We start from the raw sequence: 20080 nt of genomic DNA on the forward strand, positions 1-20080 counted from the left end.
GCAGCACCCATCGGGCAGGAGGTACAGAAGCCTGAAGTCCCACACCACCAGGTTCAAGAACAGCTACTTCCCTTCAACTATTCAGTTCTTGAACCAACCGGCAAAACCCTAATCACTGCAGTTTAGCAACACTGTGACCACTTTGACCATTTTACACTGAAATGGACTTTGTTATTTTTGTTCCTATTGTGTTCTTTCTTGTAAAAATTGTGTATAATTTATGTCTATGTTTTTCTTGTGAATGCTGCTTATCTGATGCTCTGTGCCTGTGATGCTGCTGCAAGTAAGTTTTTCATTGCACCTGTGCACACGACAATAAACTCGACCTTGACTTTGACCTAGTCAGAGACCCTCATTCCTTTCTGTGGTCTTGCTCAGCTAGAGACCTCCCACCATTCAGCAGTCCAGGTGAATGTTAACCTCAGTGCAGCTTGCATTACTGGAAGCACAGGTTATCCACCAATACAAGGATCGGGAGCCTCCAGCTCCCAGTGTGACTAGATGGTCTGTGTTTGAGCAGTCTTTGCTTTCATTCTGCTGAACCACTCATCTTCCGATCCAAGTAGCGTTTAAGGTTTGGTAATGACTGCCAAAGGCAGGTCAGCCAAGGTAGCTTAATATACAAAAATAGATGGTGTGTCATTCTACAATTACTCAAAAGTGAAATAAAGGCACACATAGACATTAACAAAAACCTAGCTGCAGACTGCAGCAACTCACCAAGTCTCCATAGACAGCACCTTCCAAACCCAACACCATGTAAATGGAACAAGCTGTCACCAAAGACTATTGCAAATTTCTACAGATGCACGGTACAGAGCATTCTGACTGGTTGCATTACCGCCTGGTGCGGAGGCTCCAATGCACAGGATTGAAAGAGGCTCCAGAGGGTTGTAGACTCAGCCAGCTCCATCACAGGCACAACCCTCCCCACCATTGAGGACATCTTCAAGAGGCGGTGGCTCAAGAAGGCGTAATCCATCATTAAGGACCCTCACCATCCGGGACATGTCCTCTTCTCGTTACTACCATCAGGGAGGAGGTACAGGAGCATGAAGACCCACACTCAACATTTCAGGAACAGCTTCTTCCCCTCTGCCATCAGATTTCTGAACGGTCCATGAACACTCCCTCGTTATTCCTCTTCTGCACTATTTATTTATTTTTGTAACAGTAATTTTTATGTCTTGCACTGTACTGCTGCCGCAAAACAACACATTTCACGACATATGTCAGTGATAATAAACCTGATGATTCTGATTCTGAGGAAGTGGTCGAGGCAGGCACAACAACAACGTTTAAAAGACAGTTGGACGGGTACATAGATAGGAATGTTTAGAGGGATATGGGTCAAACGCGGGGAAATGGGACTAGCTTGGGTGGGAATCTTGGTTGGCATGGACCAGTTGGGCAGAAGGGCCTATTTCTGTGCTGTGTGACTCTACCAGCTAGAAGGACAAAGGCAGCAAACACATGGGAAGTTGCCCTCCAACCCACACACCATCCTGATTTGGGAATATATTGCTGTTTCTTCACTGTCACTGGGTCCAAATCCTGGAACTCCCTCCTTAACAGCATGGTGGGTGTAACCCACACCCCAAGAACTGCAGAGGTTCAAGAAGGCAGCTCACCACCACCTTCTCCAGGCCACCTATGGACAGGAAATTAAATGCTCGCTCGGCCGGCGAAGCCCACATCCCTTGAATGAATAAAAAAATAATGTAAGGCTGGATCAGAACAGAAAATGAAACATACTGAGATGCAATGTACAAGGAGAGGTGGGAAGGACGTACTGGAGCCATAATGGCAAGGAGGCTGTGCCTGTTGTTGAAGGCTGTGGTGTAAATGAGGAATGGGTTTGGACAGAGTCAATGTGGTTGAAGCTCAAAGATAAAAGAAAGCAATTTATTGTTGAGTGATCACAGGCCTGCAGTTTTGGAGAAGGAACAGAACTGTTCCAGGAGGAATTGCAACTTTACAGAACACTGGTTAGACCACACTTGGAACATTGTGTGCTGTTCTGTTACCTCGTGATAGGAAGGACGTCAATCCGCTGGAGAATGTGCAGAGGTGATTCAAAACGATGTTGTCTGGATGGGAGGACTTTAGTTATGGGGAGAGATTGGATAGGCTGGACTGGTTTTTCTTGGAGTGAAGGTAACCCGAGAAGCTTATAAGAGGCATGGATACGGTAGATAAGTCAAAATCTTTTTCCATGATAGGGATATCAAAAACAAAAGGGCATAGGTTTAAGGTGAGAGGAAGGAGTTTTAAAGGGGGCCTGAAGGGTAAGTTTTATTTTACACAGAGTGGAACGTACCACTTGAGGTGGTGGAGGAATCAGAAATAATTACTACATTAAAAAGACAATTAGACAGACATTTAAATAGGCAAGGCATAGAAAGATATGATCCTAATGCAGGCAAATGGGTTCAGTGTAGATGGGCAAAAGGGTTGGCATGGATATGGTGGGCTGAAGGGCCTGTTTCTGTGCTGTATCACTCTGTGACTTTAAGGTGGGAGATAGGTAGGGATTGTTTTAGATTTTCTTTGTCCAGTTATAGAATGCATCAGAAGGACTAATGAGGGTAATGGAATTCCTTATGTGTGTTAGAAGTCCTTCCTCAGGCATGCATTACCAGGTGTCTGCAGGTGGTGGTGCGACTGGATAAGGTTGGCAGCAATTAGGTAGATCAGATGGATGAGGTAATTCTGGCTGTGTAAATATAGGAGTTGTAGGATTCATTGGATGAACAATGAGGTTAGAATTAAAGTTTTAAAAAAAGGTTAGAACTAATAATGTTAGTGGTAAGAAGAATTAAAGGACAAAATAAGAAATATGGGGAAGGACCGCTAAATGAGAGTATGAAGTAAGACAATCGAAAAGCACTGAAAGGAAGGGGGACTGATTCAGCAACAGTGTACATCAGTACATGGGGAACTGTTAAAAGTATAGCGAGACTTCTGAGGAAAGAGAATTGACAATTTGTAGAGGATGGCATGGTAGCATAGTGGTTAGCATAATGCTTTACAGCGCCAGCGACCCGGGTTCAAATCCGGCCACTGTCTGTAAGGAGTTTGTACGTTCTCCCCGTGTCTGTGTGGGTTTCCTCTGGGTGCTCTGGTTTCCTCCCACATTCCAAAGATGTACAGGTTAGGAAGTTGTGGGCGTGCTATGTTGGCGCCAGAAGCATGGTGACACGTGCGGGCTGCCCCCCAAAATCACTACGCAAAAGATGTATTTCACTGTGTGTTTTGATGTACATGTGACTAATAAAGATCTTATCTTATCAAAAATGATGGTGATATTCAATGAGTAATTTGCATCAATCTTTGCTAAAGAGAGATAGAGGAACCTTTTGGATATTTAAGCTGGGATAAAGGAAGATAAAGGGAGAACATATCTGATGTTATAGATCCTGAGGAGGAGCAGGGTGAAAGTTATGGAGGCCCTTGGAGTTGTAGTTCACAATAAGCTGTGAGTATGGATGTGCATTGAAGACCAGAGAATGTGAAATCCTTTTTCAAACAGATTGTCAGAACTAATCTGGGTAACTGATTGTACTTTTATATACAGGTCCTCCACAGGTTACAAATGCCTGACTTACGTACAGCCCCGTACATATGAATGTGTGTTTGGGAGACCAGAGGCATGGATTTACTGGCTGCTGTGGGACTTCAGATGACTTCTGCTGGGTGGGAACTTGGTTCAGCAATACCCGAATGGTTGAATTAAATGCCCTTCTTTAACTACACGTTGCCCTTGGTTGGCCTGCGTTTTTATTTAAATAATTGTTTTGCAGCCACATTTCCAGCTTGTGAACTGCCTGGGTAATGAACAGTTCTCAGGAACAGAACCCTGTCATAACCTGGGGAGGGCCTACTTCTGTGAAAGGGAAAATATAAGGGTCGTTTGTAACATCGGGACGAAATTATCTCAGTATTTAAAAAATATTAATTAAGAGCATACAATTTTTTTTCAAAAGGATGATCGTGCTAGAAATACCTTAGCGTTTGTTGATACATGGTGGGGAGGGAAGTGTGGTGGATGTGGTTGTGTACAGACTTCAGGAAAACATTTAACAAGGTCCGGAATGGGAGATTACAAAAGCAATGAATGAGTGTGAAAAGAGAATAATAAACTGGATTAAAATTGGTTAGAAATGACAATACAGAGATAGGAGTGAAGGGTATTTTAGAAAATGGTTGGAAGTGGGTCGTGTTGTTCTGCAGAGTTCAGTTCTGGAGCCACCTGCTCACTGTACACATCATTGATTTAGTTTTAGTTCTGGAAAGCTGAAATTTTCATTTGCTATCAAAATCATGATGGTTTCAATTCTTTAGCAAGTCACTGGAAACTGTAAAGAGATGATAGGATGGGGAATGGGCTTAGGAAATCGAATTCAGTGGCAGAAAGTTTGACACAATGGATATGGTTGAAAAAGCAATGATTAAGCTCTAAAATTAAAAAAGGTAAAATGTTATAGGAGAACAAAGAGATTTGGTATAAAAGTTCGCAGGACAGTACGGGCAGACCTCAGATTGATAAGGTTGTTAAAAAGAAAACTAATGCAATTGTAGGTGTTAGTCAGAAGTACAAAACATAAGAGTGATGATAATGGGTCTTTGTAAAATCCTAGTTTGTTCAGTGTTGGTTTCCAGATTACAGTAAGGATCTTGGGATTTGAAGAGGGCAGTGATTCATTGGGAAAATGGCAACATTCTTTTTTAACTAACATTTTAAAAATGTATAGTCTTGAAACGAGCTTCTCTGCATGTGGACCAAGGGGTCTGGGGACAAGTCAAATGAGAAGATCAAACAAATTAATGAGAGCTGAAAACACAAGCGTGGGATTAGCTGCTCCTCCACTCACCCCTGCAGTGCACTGACGTATTTGCAGAGGTTTTACCCCAACTCAGACAGTACCCCACTTCCAATATTTTAATAACCAACGTACTAGCATCAAAAAGAAGAATTTTCTTTTAAATGCCCCACTATTACTTCCTGGGCTGCTTGCAGTCATGTCTTTTAATTCCTGGAAACTCCAACGCCACACTTGCCATTATAAGAAGATGCTTGGTGGTTGGTACCGCCTATTGGGGCAGGCAGTTCTTTAAGGACAGGTAGGGGAAGAAGAAAGTTCTCCCATCATGTCCCCCAATTAATTTTAAACTGTATGTAACGTCATTACACTGCATCAGAGTTCAGACGGTTGGGTAATTCACTTGTCAGTCAAGCCTGTTGACTCTACTGCTGTAAGTGACTGAGATTGATTTTCTGCACATAATTTGCATGTAACCATCCTTAACACAATGCATTCTTCTAGAGAAAGGTTTTGCTGGGAGAAGTTACTGTGGTTTCTGTTCCTCCTGTTCTTTAAATAGACTGCTGAGTAAACTTTGAACACTGAAGAGATCAGTTGCTGAGAGCCCCAGTTATCTCACCCTACCATCAACTCATTGGTTGACAGAATTTCATCAAGTGACAATCATGCTTCTTCAAGGTCTCTGACAAAGGATCTCATTACTGATTGCAAGGTCCATAAGGCTGACTTTTCCCTCAATGTGTAGTGGGAGAGGTATAGCCCCCACTAGCTGAGGGAATTGAACACAGGTTACCGTAAACCTCCCTCCTCTATGCTGAACCTCTGTCCATCTTCCTTTTAGATACAATCTTTTTATTGACACAAGCAACTCCCTTGGCTTTATCGAGAAACACTTAAGAAGCATCTGGACAAAAACTTGAATTGCAAGGCATATAGTAGGCTACAGACCAAGTATTGGTCAATGCGATTAGCACAGATAATGATCAACATGGAGATGGCAGGCTGTATGGCTCTTACGTCCTAGGAGGTTTACACCCCTATTACCAGAATTGGTGAGATTCTTTACATGAATACTTTATGTGATTTATTCTTTGCTTGTGGATATCATTTGCAAAGTCAACCTTTGCTGTTCATCCCCTGAGAAAGTGGTGGTGATGTTACACAACGGAGCACCTTGCTGAGCCATTCCAGTGGCCTGTTGCGAGTCAAGTACCTTAGTGTGGGTCTGCAGTGACACATAAGCCAGACGTGGTGGTCTTTTGTATGAAGGCAATATAACTGTCATCAGACTTTTAATTTCAGGTTTCCCAATCTGTTCAATGCCCTGTCAGAGAGCAAATGTGATTATTGTTGGGTGTCACCCAGACACCTGTGTCAGGAGCAGGATGTTATGATGGTGTGAGCAGGGTTTTAGGGGCACAGTTAGGCAAAGGTTTGTGGTGACATTGGTCCATCAGGTGGCCATAATTGGCCATGATGAGGCCTTGCTGTATTTTGGAGAGACAGAACAGGGCATTATACACCAATTATCTTGACTCTATTATAGGGAAATTGCTGGAATATTGAAGTGGTAACAGGGCAGTCGGAACTCATAGGATTCAGCAGAGTGAACATGGATTTATGAAAGGGAAATTATGTTTAAGAATCTGTTAGCTTGTAACTGGCAAAATGGATGAGGACAGGACACGATATGGTATATTTGGACTTTCAGAGGGTTTCAATCAGGCGCCTTACAAGAGATTATTAAACAGAATTGGAACGTGCAGCATTGGGGTTAATGGAATGTTGGCATTCATTGCAAGGGATAATGAAGTAGAAATTTAGGAGAGGTTTGATGCAACTTTCCAGGGCACTGGTGAGATTGCATCTCATAGAGTTTTGGTCTCTGTGTTTAAGAAGGATGTAGTTGAATTGGAAGCATCACAGGGAATGATCTCTGGTTGTTGAGATAAAGGGATTGATGTATAAAGGAAAGTTGAGCAGGTTGGGTCTACATTGGAATAAAGAACGAGAGGTGCTCTTACCGAGATCTTATTGAATAAGCCACGGGTGAGATACTAGAAGACTGGAGGATAGTTAATATTGTGCTTTTATTTAAGAAGGGCAGCAGGGAACTACAAGCTGGTGAGCTTTACATCAGTGGTGGGAAAGTTATTGAAGGGGATTCTGAGAGACAGGATTTATCTGCATTTCAAAAGGCAAGGACTGATTAGGGTTAATCAGCATGGCTTGGTGTGTGGGAAATGGCATCTCACAAATTTGAGCTTTTTAAAGAGCTGGAATTCTTTCTCTCAGTGATTCACTAGTCTTTGGAAATCTGTACCTGAGAGGGCTGCAGAGATCCCGTCTTGGACATGCTCAATGACGGAGATAGATATTTAGATATTAAGGGAATCATGAGATAAGGAGGTTATTACAGGAGAATGGCAGTGAGTTAAAAGATCAGGCATGATCTTACTGAGTGGTGAAGAAGGCAGGAGGGGTCAAGTGGCCTACTCCTGGCTTAATCAAATGTTCGGTGGCAGGACGAAGCCTGGTTATTGAGCTAGATTCGAGATATTTGTTTGTAAAAATGTTTTCTGTGCATTTGGAGGGAAGCTCTGGCAACCTTTGCAACTAAAACCAGTTCAGACATTACCAGCTTTTTCAAATATCCTTATGTTTCTATTGGACAGGGCACAGCAACATACAAGAAAGCAAGTTGTATAAATAGCAGCCTAGATCTTCCCTTTCACAGAGACCCTCAAGACTTCCCAGCCCATGGACCTTCCATAATTCCTTTTGAATACAAACTTCAGAAGATCAACACCGAGTAGGTAAGGAGGGCATCCTTCATTCTCTGTGGAAGAGTTGGATTTTATGACACTGTCATCTGAAGGCTCAGTTAGTAGCTCTCTCACTGAAACAGAAAGTTGTGGATTCAATTCCCACTCAAGAGGTTGAAGTACAACATTCCACATTGCTACCTTAGTGCAGTATTGACCATGTGTTGCATTGTTGGAGATATCATCTAGCAAATGAGTTTTTTGCCCTCTAATCACCCCATTTCAAAGAGGAACAGAGGGGGTTCTGGTCTGTATTTATCCTTCAATCACAATCATAATTAGTAATTATGCAGAAATGAATCGCCAGTTCCCTTTATTTTGGCTCACCTGTTCTGAATAGTCATGAGTTCCAGAGATCTGTGCTCCACCAGCCACATTGGCCGTGATCCTCCCAAACATAAGGTGAGCGGAGGTCCCACCAACGTTGCACTGAAATAACTGGATACCAGCCCAAAAGTGGTTAGCAATCTTTATCTCATTGATAAAGGTCCCTTATATTAGAAAAAAATCGTAAGGAACCGAAATCATTACGAGAGAATATCTGTGTCTCTTACAAAGACACATTTGCAAAATATACATCTGTCCCGTTTAATGAGATGAAGAAGCCCTTGGGTCTCCATCCACTGAGGTGGACCAGGTCCCCTGCTCCCCCGCTCTCGCCTGATTGGTCACTTTGATGGGGGTCAGAGTCAGCTGACACCAGTGTCGTCCTGCCCACTCACACGAAGTAAGCCTCCCTGCCCTCCAGGCTTTGCCGGTGACGCAGCACGTACAGCATCCTCGCGACGTCCCGCCGCTCCTGCGTCAACGCCTGCTCGCTCGAGACGTTGTTTGATTGGTTCGTGTTCAAGCTGGCATCCGTGTGCTCTGCCTTGAGGCAACCCGGCGGCTCTGCGCCTTCCTGCGCCCATGCCTGCTCCGTCTCAGATTGGCCCGCTGCGGTCACATGCTGCGACCACTCCGATTCGAGGCTCCCCTGCAGGGCATTGTCGTTGGCGGCAGCCGCGTGCTGGGCGTGCTCTGTTTCGAAGTCCCCCGGGTGCGCTGTGGCCGCCGAGGCCTGGCCGCCGTCAGGTGTTGGCAGGAGCCCGGCTGCCTCGGCGCTCTCCACCCGCCGCCTCTCCTGCAGCTTGGACACCAGGCGAGCCGTCCCGACTGTCATCTCAAACCGTTTGTGCTTGCCGCCGGCGCGTCGCAGGGTGCCACTGTCCGGCGAGGAGCTCCGACTGGAGCCGGCGGTCTTGGCCCGGGCTCGCCTCTCTGTGTCGGCACCCGCTGCCCCGCCATCGGCTGCCACTGGCTCGGGTGACTCAGCCGTCGCTGGCATGTTGGCTGTGATGATGGGAAGAGCCGAGGGCCTGGGGATGACGGGCCGGGTTTTGGCCTGGCCGTAGCGCTGGTATTTGCCGGGCTGCCGGTTGAAGGCGCACCGCGAGGAGCAGTCACCGCTGCCGTCGCACTCCAAGTCCTGGCCATCCAGAGAGCGGCTGTCGTCCGAGACCGCTGGCGCTCCATCCGCCAGGCCTGCAGCAGGAGGAAGGGGGAGGGAATTAATCAAAGCATTGTCCAGGGAAGAGAGGCCCAGCCTCGGGGGATGAGGGACAACATGTTGCAGGGGAACATAGAACACTACAGCACAGTACAGGCCCTTCGGCCCACAATGTTGTGCCAACATTTTATCCTGCTCTAAGGTCTATCTAACCCTTCCCTCCCACATAGCCCCCTATTTCTCTATCATTCATGTGTCTATCTAAGTGTCTCTTAAATGTCCCTAATGTGTCTGCCCCCACAACCTCTGCAGGCAGTGCGTTCCTCACACCCACCACTCTCTGCGTAAAAAAAAAACTTATCCCTGACATTCCCCTTATACCTTCCTCCAATCACCTTAAAATTATGTCCCCTCGTGTTAGCCATTGTCGCCCTGGGAAAAAGTCTCTGACTGTCCACTCGATCTATGCCTCTTATCATCTTGTACACCTCTATCAAGTCACCTCTCATCCTCCTCCTCGCCAAACAGAAAAGCCCCAGCTCACTCAACCTATCTTCATATTTCATGCTCTCCAATCCAGGCAACATCCTGGTAAATCTCCTCTGCATCCTCGCTAAAGCTTCCACATCCTTCCTATAATGAGGCGACCAGAACTGAACACAATACTCCAAGTGTGGTCTGACCAGAGTTCTATAGAGCTGCAACATCACCTTGCGACTCTTGAACTCAATACCCCGACTAATGAAGGCCAACACATCAGACACCTTCTTAACAGCCCTATCGACCTGCACGGGAACCTTGAGGGATCTATGGACATGGACCCCAAGACCCCTCTGTTCCTCCACACTGCTCAGAGTCCTACCATTAACCTTGTATTCTGCCTTGAAATTTGATTTCCCGAAGTGTATCACTTCACACTTATCCGGGTTGAACTCCATCTGCCACTTCTCAGCCCAGCTCTGCATTCTAGCAATATCCTGTTGTAACCTACAGCAATGTTCTACACTATCCACCACACCACCAACCTTTGTATCATCAGCAAACTTACTAACCCACCCTTCCACATCCTCATCCAAATCATTTATAAATATCACAAAGAGCAGGGGTGCCAGAACAGATCCGTGCGGAACACCACTGGTCACCGACCTCCAGGCAGAATACGTTACCCTCGTGTTCTATGGGCGAACCAATTCTGAATCCACACAGCCAAGTTTCCCTGGATCCCATGCCTCCTGACTTTCTGAATAAGCCTTCCATGAGGAACCTTATCAAACGCCTTACTAAAATCCATGTACACCACATCCACTGCTCTACCTTCATCAATGTGCTTTGTCACATCCTCAAAGAATTCAGTCAGGCTCGTGAGGCATGACCTTGCCCCTCACAAAGCCATGCTGACTGTTCCTAATCAATCTGTGCTTCTCCAAATGCCCATAAATCCTGCCTCTAAGAATCTTCTCCAGTAATTTGCCCACCACTGAAGTAAGACTAACTGGTCTGTAATTCCCAGGGTTATCCCTACTCCCTTTCTTAAACAAAGGAACAACATTTGCCACCCTCCAATCATCTGGCACTACTCCTGTGGCCAGTGAGGACACAAAGATTGTCGCCAAAGGCACAGCAATCTCTTCCCTCGCTTCCCATAATAACCTTGGAAATATCCCATCCAGCCCAGGTGACTTAACTATCCTAATGTTTTTCAAAAGTTCCAGCACATCCCTTTCCTCATGTCGACATGCCCTAGCACATCAGCCTGTCGTACACCATCCTCACAAACGTCAAGGTCTCTCTCTCTGGTGAATACTGAAGCAAAGTATCCATTAAGGACCTCCCCTACCTCTTCTGACTCCAGGCATACCATAGAACCATACAGCACAAAACAGGCCCTTCGGCCCACCGTGTCATGCCGTCCATCAGACCACCCTCACACTACCTAACTCCTTCCTCCCGCATATCCCTCTATCTCACGTTCCTCCATATGCCTATCCAACAAGCTCTTGAACCTGTTCAATGTATCTGCCTCCACCACCACCCCAGGCAGTGCATTCCACGCACCAACCACTCTCTGGGTGAAAAACCTCCCTCTGACATCTCCCCTGAACCTCCCACCCATAACCTTAAAGCCATGACCTCTCGTCTTGAGCATTGGTGCCCTGGGAAGGAGGCGCTGACTGTCTACTCTATCTATTCCTCTCAATATTTTATATACCTCTATCATGTCTCCTCTCATCCTCCTCCTTTTCCAGTGATAAAGCACTACGCACCTTAAGCCTCTCCTCATATTCAATACCCTCCATCCAGGCAGCATCCTGGTAAATCTCCTCTGCACCCTCTCCAATGCCTCCACATCTTCCTATAATGAGGCGACCAGAACGAACACAGTACTCTAATGTGGCCTAACTAGAGTTTTGTAAAGCTGCATCATAACCTCGCGGCTCTTAACTCAATCCCGCGATTTATGAAAGCCAACATCCCATTGGCCTTCTTAACTGCTCTTTCCACCTGTGAGGCAACTTTCAACGAACTGTGAATATGAACCCCCAGATCCCTCTGCTCCTCCACACTGCCAAGTACCTTGCCGTTTACCCTGTACTCTGCCCTGGAGTTTGTCCTTCACACTTCTCCGGATTGAACTCCATCTGCCACTTGTCAGCCCAGCTCTGCATCCTATCAATATCCCTCTGTAAGCTCCGACAGTCCTCCACACTATCCACAACACCATCTATCTTAGTGTCGTCCGCAAACTTACTAACCCAGCCCTCCACCCCCTCATCTAAGTCATCTATAAATATCACAAAAAGTAGAGGTCCCAGAACCGATCCCTGCGGGACACCACTAGTCACTGCCTTCCAATCCGAGGGCACTCCTTCCACCACAACCCTCTGCTTTCTACATGCAAGCCAATTCCTAACCCACACAGCCAAGCTTCCTTGGATCCCTCGGCCTCTGACCTTCTGAAGAAGCCTACCATGAGGAACCTTATCAAATGCCTTACTAAAATCCATGTAAACCACATCCACCACACTGCCCTCATCAATCTTCCTGGTCACCTCCTCAAAGAACTCTATCAGGCTTGTGAGGCAAGGTCTTCCCTTCACAAAGCCATGCTGGCTGTCCCTAATCAGTCCATGATTCTCTAGGTGTTCATAAATCCTATCCCTTAGAATCCTTTCTAACAGCTTACCCACCACAGACGTGAGACTCACCGGTCTATAATTCCCTGGCCTATCCCTATTACCTTTTTTGAACAAGGGGACCACATTCGCAATCCTCCAATCCTCCGGCACCACCCCTGTAGACAACGAGGACTCAAAGATCCTTACCAGCGGTTCAGCAATCTCCTCCCTAGCCTCTCGAAGCAGCCTGGGGAAAATCCCGTCAGGCCCCGGAGATACGTTTCCGCTTTTATCCCTGATCAGTCCTACCCTCACTCTAGTCATCCTCCTATTCTTCACATACGTGTAGAACATCTTGGGGTTTTCCTTGATCCTACTCGCCAAGGACTTCTCATGCCCCCTTCTAGCTCTCCTAAGTCCATTCTTAAGCTCCCTCCTGGCTACTTTGTAATTCCTCAAAGCCCTGTCTGATCCATACTTTCTAAACCTCAGGTAGCTCCTTTCTTCCTCTTGACAAGATATTCTGCATCTCTTGTCAACCACGGTTCCTTCACTCTACCATCCTTACCCTGCCTCAATGGGACAAACCTATTCAAAACCCCATGCAAGTATTCCTTAAACAACATACAATTTTCCGCTGTGCACTTCCCCAAGAACATCTGTTCCTAATTTAAGCTCCCAAGTTCCTGCCTAATAGCATCATAATTCCCCCTCTCCCAGTTAAATACTTCCCCATATTGTCTGCTCCTATCCCTCTAAGGCTATGGTAAAGGTCACTATCTCCAAAATGCTCTCCCACCGAGAGATCTGAAACCTGATCAGGCTCATTGCCTAGTACCAGGTCCCGTACGCCCCCTCCTCAAGTCGGCCTGTCCACATACTGTGTCAGGAGTCCTTCCTGGACACACCTAACAAACTCTGCCCCATCTATCCCCTTTACACTAAGGATGTGCCAATCAATATTAGGGAAGTTGAAATCACCCATAACAACAACCCTGTTATTTTTGCACCTCTCCAAAATCTGCCTCCCGATCTGCTCCTCAGCATCTCTGTTGCTATTGGGGAGCTCTGTAGAATACTCCCAATAGAGTGATCGCTCCCTTCCTGTTTCTGACCTCCGCCCACACTGACTCAGTGGACGATCCCTCCAGGACATCCTCCCTTTCTACAGCTGGGACACTGTCCCTGATCAGCGAAGCCACTCCCCCACCTCTTTTACCTCCGTCCCTGTCCCTTTTGAAACATCTAAACCATGGAATATCCAGCAGCCATTCCTGCCCTTGCGATAGCCAAGTCTCTGTAATGGCCACCACGTCATAGTTCCATGTACTTACCCATGCTCTACGTTCATCAGCCTTGTTCGTGATACTTCTCGCATTAAAGTAGACACACTTTAGCCCATCCAGCTGACTGCAATTTTGCCCTTTCAACTGCCCATCCTTCCTCACAGTCTCTCTACACTCTGCATCTACTTGTACAGTAAATGAACCAAGCTCTGACTTCTCACTCTGGTTCCCAGCCCCCTGCCAAACTAGTTTAAACCCTCCCCAACAGTTCTAGCAAACCTGCCCGCAAGAATATTGGCTCCCCTCCAGTTCAGGTGTGACCCGTCCCTTTTGTACAGGTCGTATCTTCTCCAGAAGAGATCCCAATGATCAACAAGTCTGAAACCCTGCCTCCTGCACCAATTTCTCAGTGACACATTCATCTGCCAAATCATCCTATTCTTACCCTCACTGGTGTGTGGCACAGGCAGAAATCCAGAGGTTACTACCCTTGAGGTCCTACTTTTCAGCTTCCTACCTAACTCCCTATATTCCCTCTTCAGGACCTCTTCTCCTACCTAGGTCATTGGTACCAATATGTACCACGACCTCTGGCTGTTCAGTCTTCCCCTTCAGAATGCTGTGGACCCGATCTGAGATGTCCCTGTCCCTGGCACCAGGGAGGCAACATACCATCTGGGAGTCTCTTTCATGTCCATAAAATCTCCTGTCTGCCCCCCTTACTATGGAATCCCCATCACTACCACTCTCCTCTTCTCCCCCCTTCCCTTCTGCATCACATGACCTGGCTCAGTGCCAGAGACCTGAGCACTTTCCCCTGGTACGTTTCGCTCCCACCTCCACCCCCCCCCCCCCCCCACCCAAACAGTATCCAAAGCAGTATACCTGTTATTGAGGTGAATGGCCACAGGGGTACCCTGCACTACCTGGCTATTCTCAGCCCTTCTCCTGACAGTCACCCAGGAATTACTCTGGGAGCTGGCATAGACCCGAGAGGCCGATTGGCCTCCTATGCTGTCATTATTAAGATAGACCCAAGCATCAGTAAGGTGAACAGGATCTGCAGTTTTTCTTTTCATTTGCCTCTTTCCATGCTGGTGGGAGGGTGGGGCGGGTGGACGTAGGTGGGTGGCTGTATCAGTACTACAGGTGAGTAACGGTAACTACACAGACACGGGAGAGGAGCTGGCCAAGGGGACCTGAACAGGGAATTGACAGTAGCAATGGCAGGAGTTTCTGGGAATAATTCGGAAGACACAGTGTCATTTCATCCGAAAGAAGCAGCAGCATTCCAAAGGGAGGATGAGGCAACCGTGGCTGACAAGGGAAGTCAAAGACAGCGTGAAAGCAAAAGAGAGGACATACAATATTATAAAAACTAGTGGGAAGCTGGAGGATTGGGAATCTTTTAAAAACCAACAGAAGTCAACTAAAAAAGCAATAAGGGGAGAAAAGATGAAATATGAAAGTAAGCTAGCCAATAATATAAAAGGATACAAAAGATTTTTCAGATATATAGAGTAAAAGAGAGGCAAGAGTGGACATTGGACCGCTGGAAAATGATGCTGGAGGAGTAATGGGGAACAAATAAATGGCAGATGAACTGAATAAATATTCTGTTAGTCTTCACTGTGGAACACACTAGCAACATGCCTGAAATTTATTATTTTATTACTAACGTAATTGGTTCAGTACAACACTGTGGGCCGAAGGGCCTGTTTCTGTGCTGTACTGTTCTATGTTCTAAATTCAAGGGAGTCAGGGGGTAGAAGTGAGCGTAGCTGCTATTACTAAGGAGAAGGTGCTTGGAAAACTGAAAGGTCTGAAGGTGGATAACTCACCTGGATTGGACGGACTACACCTCAGGGTTCTGAAAGAGGTAGCTGGAGGGATTGTGGAGGCATTAGTAATGACGTTCCAAGAATCACTAGGATCAGGAATGGTTCCAGAGGACTGGAAAATCACTAATGTCACTCCACTCCTTAAGGAGGGACGGAAGCAAAAGACAGGAAATTATAGGCCGGTAGCCTGACTTCAGTGGTTGGTAAGTGGTCCATTACTAAGGATGAGGTTCCGGGTTACTTGGAAGCACATGATAAAATAGGTTGAAGTCAGCATGGTTTCCTTAAGGGGAGATCTTGCCTGATAAATCTGTTGGAATTCTCTGAGGAAATAGCAAGCAGGATAGACAAAGGAGAGTCAGTGGATGTTGCTTACTTGGATTTTCAGAAGGCCTTTGACAAGGTGCTGCACATGAGGCTGCTAAACAACATAGGAGCCCATGGTATTACAGGAAAGGTACTAGCATGGATAGAAGATTGGCTGACTGCAGAAGGCAAAGAGTGGGAATAAAGGGGGCCTTTTCTGGTTGGCTGCCGGTGACTAGTGGTGTTCCACAGAGGTTGGTGTTGAGTCTGCTACTTTTCACGTTGTACGTATACGTTAATGATCTGGATGATGGAATTGATGGCTTTGTGGCCAAGTTTGCGGATGATACAAGGATAGGTGGAGGGGTAAGTAGTGTTGAGGAAGCAGGGAGTCTGCAGAAGGACTTGGATAGATTGGGAGAATGGGCAAAGACGTAGCAGACGGAATACAGCGTAGGGAAGTGTATGGTCATGCACTTTGGTAGAAGGAATGAAGGCGTAGACTATTTTCTAAATGGGGAGAGAGCTCAGAAATCAGAGGTGCAAAGGGACTTGGGAGTCCTAGCGCAGGATTCCCTGAAGGTTAACTTGCAGGTTGAGTTGGTAGTAAGGAGGGCAAATGCAATGTTTGCATTCATTTCGAGAGAAGTAGAATATAAAAGCAAGGATATAATGCTGAGGCTTTATAAGGTGTTGGTCAGACCACATTTGGAGTATTGTGAGTAGTTGTGGGTCCCATATCTAAGGAAGGATGTGCTGGCATTAGAGAGGGTCCAGAGGAAGTTTACGAGTAAGATCCCGGGGATGAAAGGGTAAACATATGAGAAGCATTTGGCTCTGGGCCTGTACTCGCTGGAGTTTAGAAGGATGAAGGGGGATCACATTGAAATTCACCAAACTTGAAAGGCCTGGATAGAGCAGATGCGGAGAGGATGTTTCCAGTAGCGGGTGAGTCCAGGACCAGAGGGCACAGCCTCAGGAAAAAGGACAAATGGGAAAAATATCCTGCAGTTTGGAAGTCTGTGATAACAACATTAAATTGCTGCAAACACACAGCAGGTCAGACAGCGTCTGTGGAGAGAGAAACAGTTGACGCGAAGACCCTTGTGAGCCTATTTGGTTCATTATCACCACGTTGGACCAAAATGGGCTCCCATTTTACAGTGACAGCTGTTCAATTGGTCCTCTAGGTGACAAAAGGTTTCTGCTTTCACCAGATAGGCAGATAGTTGGATCTTGCTGAGGAAACATTTTTTCCTGGCCTTCCCTCTATTCCAGTTAAGTGTCCCCTAATTATTGAAAAGCAAAAGCTTAAGATGTTTGAAACTTGAAATAAAGCTAACCTGGAGATACTCGGGTTAAGCAGCTATATGGGGAGAGAAACAGTTAAATGTTTCAGGTCAATAGCCTTTCATCAGAACTGGAAAATTGGGAGAACAATTGTGTTTTAAGGTGATGAGATGGAGGCCAAGATTATAGAGGTGATGTGCATTGCTATCTCAGAGGCTGATCTGTCTGGAGTGCAAATAGAGCATGTTGAATGATTCAGTTCTTTAATTCTTCATCCCATTCGGCTGTCTTCTCCATTATAAGCTCAAGGAGCAGCAATATCTTCCAACTTGACACGTTTCACCCTTTGAGTGTCAACATGTTACATATTCTGACATGAGATGAAGGTATTCGGAATATTGGGTCCATGCCAGTTCCCGATACCCCTGTTCCTTATTTCCCTGTACCCTTGCAACCTATTCTCTCATGATCATCAATTTTATTAAATTCTTTTGCCACTTGCCCACACTAAAGAAAAAGTAACTTACATTGACATTTAAACTACCTGCGCATCCTTGAGATATCAAGCACACTGCAGCACCCAGCCGAAACTCATGCAGTCACTTCACGGGAAGAATGTGCAAACTCTACATAGACAGCACCAGAGATCAAGATTCTCTTTCCACAGAAACTGGAATACTTTCAGCATTCACTTTATAGTAACTACTGTGTCCTACATCTTAGTTTGTTTTCCTTCTTACTGTCTTCATTCATCTCTTGCTATTTACACTGTTCCAGTGATATCCACTATGATTATCAAGCCTCCATCACCTTTTGTTAGATGGGTATCAGCAGCATCTGAGTCTCCACATAGACATTACAGTATTCTATCCATTCCTGCTGCAAAGTGAAACACACTTGTTTTCTCACCTCTCAGTTGTGACGAAAGAGCATCAACTTGAAATGTTAACTCTGTTTCTCTTTCTACAGATGCTGCTTGATCTGCTGACTTCCATGCTTTCTGGTTTTGTTCCTATCTGTCAAGAAATGGATCCTTTCTGTTCATGCTGCCTAGCTCTCGTGATTTTATTACCTCAATTAGATATTGCCCTTTCCTTTTCGGTTCTAACGAAAACCACTTCAACCTGGTCAGTCTTTCCTCATTACAACAATTTTCCAGTCCTTGCCATATCCTCAAATCTGTTTTGCATTCTTCTGTTATTATGTCATGCCTGTGTCCAGAGCTGCGCAGGATCTAACCATGACCAAACTGGTGATTTACACAGTTCCAGCATGATCTTCCTGCTACTTTATTGGCAAGATATTGAGTTAAGTATTCTACATATCTTCCTATCTACCTTAATTCATGGATCTGTGCTCCTGTTCCTATATACTGCTCAGCTCAATATCCTAAAACTTATTGAGTATTTCCTTGCTTTGTTGAGCCCGAATGTACTACCTCTGAAGTTGAATTTCAGAGAAGTGATTATTTTTTTTAAAAATGGAAGATCAAGGAGTATTTGAGGGTGGGTTGGTGGCTAATGGGCAATGTGAGCAGGTGGTGGTGGACAGAGTGAAAAGGATTTGAGAACGAGTGGAAAGGATACAGTCAGAAGAAGAGTGGGGTGGTGGAAAGGAGGATCTGGGGAAGACTGCACAGGGGAAGCTGGGCTGCCTTTTTCCATCTAGCCTTGCACTGTCGTTTTCTGTTTGCCTTCAGACAAAACACTTCGTTCCAAATGCTGTGAAATCTCATTGCCACTTTTGCCTCACTATGTCTTTATGAAGAGCCATTGATTATCTTTCTGTATTTTTATCTTACCCCCCCCCCCACCCCCACTGCTGTTCCTCAGTCCTCAAAGTTTATTTTCAAGTAGTGATTTATCATTTCTATTATTCTGTTAATGTTTTCCCACATCATTACTGTTATGGTTCTTGCTTCTGTTTTTATATCAATGCTTAACTTTTGAATCTGTCTTTTTAGATATTTAGCATGAGCGCATGTTCCTAACAAAGTTGCATGCACTTGTCTGCGGTGCTGTTTCATTTGCCATTTTGGTATCTCAAAACAGAACAATAACATTTATTTGTACACATGGGCAGAAACAGCTGGTACCCTTCCATCTATCCCATGCAAAATATTTTTCCAGCATGCCTTTGCTCTGTGATTTTAGAGATCAACCCCCCACCCCTCCCACCCCACCCCAGCACCAGAACAGTTTCCTCCTTATCTTGGTGATTAAACCTGACGCCTCAGCACAATTTCTAAGCGCAGTCATCCCCACTCCATCCGCACATTCACTGTGACACCCTCCTTGTGCATTGGGAAGAAGCGAGAGAACAGCGCGTGATGTTGCCAACTTTAAGCTCCACATTGTAGGCGGTGTTACTTACCTGCTATGTCACAGCTGTCAGAGCTGACTCTTCGTTGGTCTTGAGTGTCATCAAGTGCTTCGTTTGATGAGGATCTGTCTGACACATACCCTTCACTTGAATGTCGCTTCAGAACCAGGCTCTGCAGTAGGAGAGACACAGTGAACATGGGATGAGTACGATTGTTCAGTAAAACTCCCCTGACACCCATTCTGCACCCACTCCCTTATTTTTGGAGTCAAATAGACCAGGTTTTAATTTCTACCCCCAACATGTGCCAAATTGATTTTTCAGCTGGGATTGCTGTGGAGCTCTTCCAATTAGTGTCAATAAACTTGAGTTCAATAAGTGGTCGGAAAACTAAACCAAGCAAGAGTAGGACATAGGACAGTGACTCCTGCTGGAAGTACGGGTCCTGGTCATGAGAAGGGAGGTTGGGAGAATGTTCCCAGCACTTTTTTGTTGCAGATACACGGGGCATTGGTTTAACATTGTAAAGTACCTCTGATAATAAGCACTTCCTCTGTACTGTGCAGAGGTTTCAATCTAGATTATGTCCTTAAGCTCCTGCACACTAGCCAAATTTTATGAACAAAAAGCCAATAACTAAAGGACAGATTATACACACCTGACTGGCTGACTTGCTATATTAAATATTATGGAGGAAAATTTTAAACTTTAATTTTATCTAGCTTAAGTTTTTTTTTAGAAAAGAGCACTACGGATTTTAAGGACATAATAGAAGATAA

At 45.5% G+C, this 20080-nt stretch overlaps 1 protein-coding gene across 2 annotated transcripts in view; it reads right to left on the minus strand.

Annotated features, from left to right (window-relative positions):
• Positions 1-7501: 7501 nt before the first annotated feature.
• The window catches only part of LOC127585048 (GEM-interacting protein-like), a 106708-nt gene continuing 94129 nt past the window's right edge, over positions 7502-20080 (minus strand). For both annotated transcript variants that reach the window (XM_052042183.1, XM_052042184.1), the window contains 2 exons: positions 19353-19473; positions 7502-9175 (listed from right to left, as the gene is read on the minus strand). In XM_052042183.1, coding sequence (XP_051898143.1) covers positions 8370-9175; positions 19353-19473 — 927 coding nt within the window. In that variant the 3' untranslated portion in view covers positions 7502-8369. The remainder of the gene's footprint in view (positions 9176-19352; positions 19474-20080) is intronic.

Source organism: Pristis pectinata, chromosome 31 (genome assembly GCF_009764475.1).
Source record: "Pristis pectinata isolate sPriPec2 chromosome 31, sPriPec2.1.pri, whole genome shotgun sequence".
NCBI lineage: Eukaryota > Metazoa > Chordata > Chondrichthyes > Rhinopristiformes > Pristidae > Pristis > Pristis pectinata.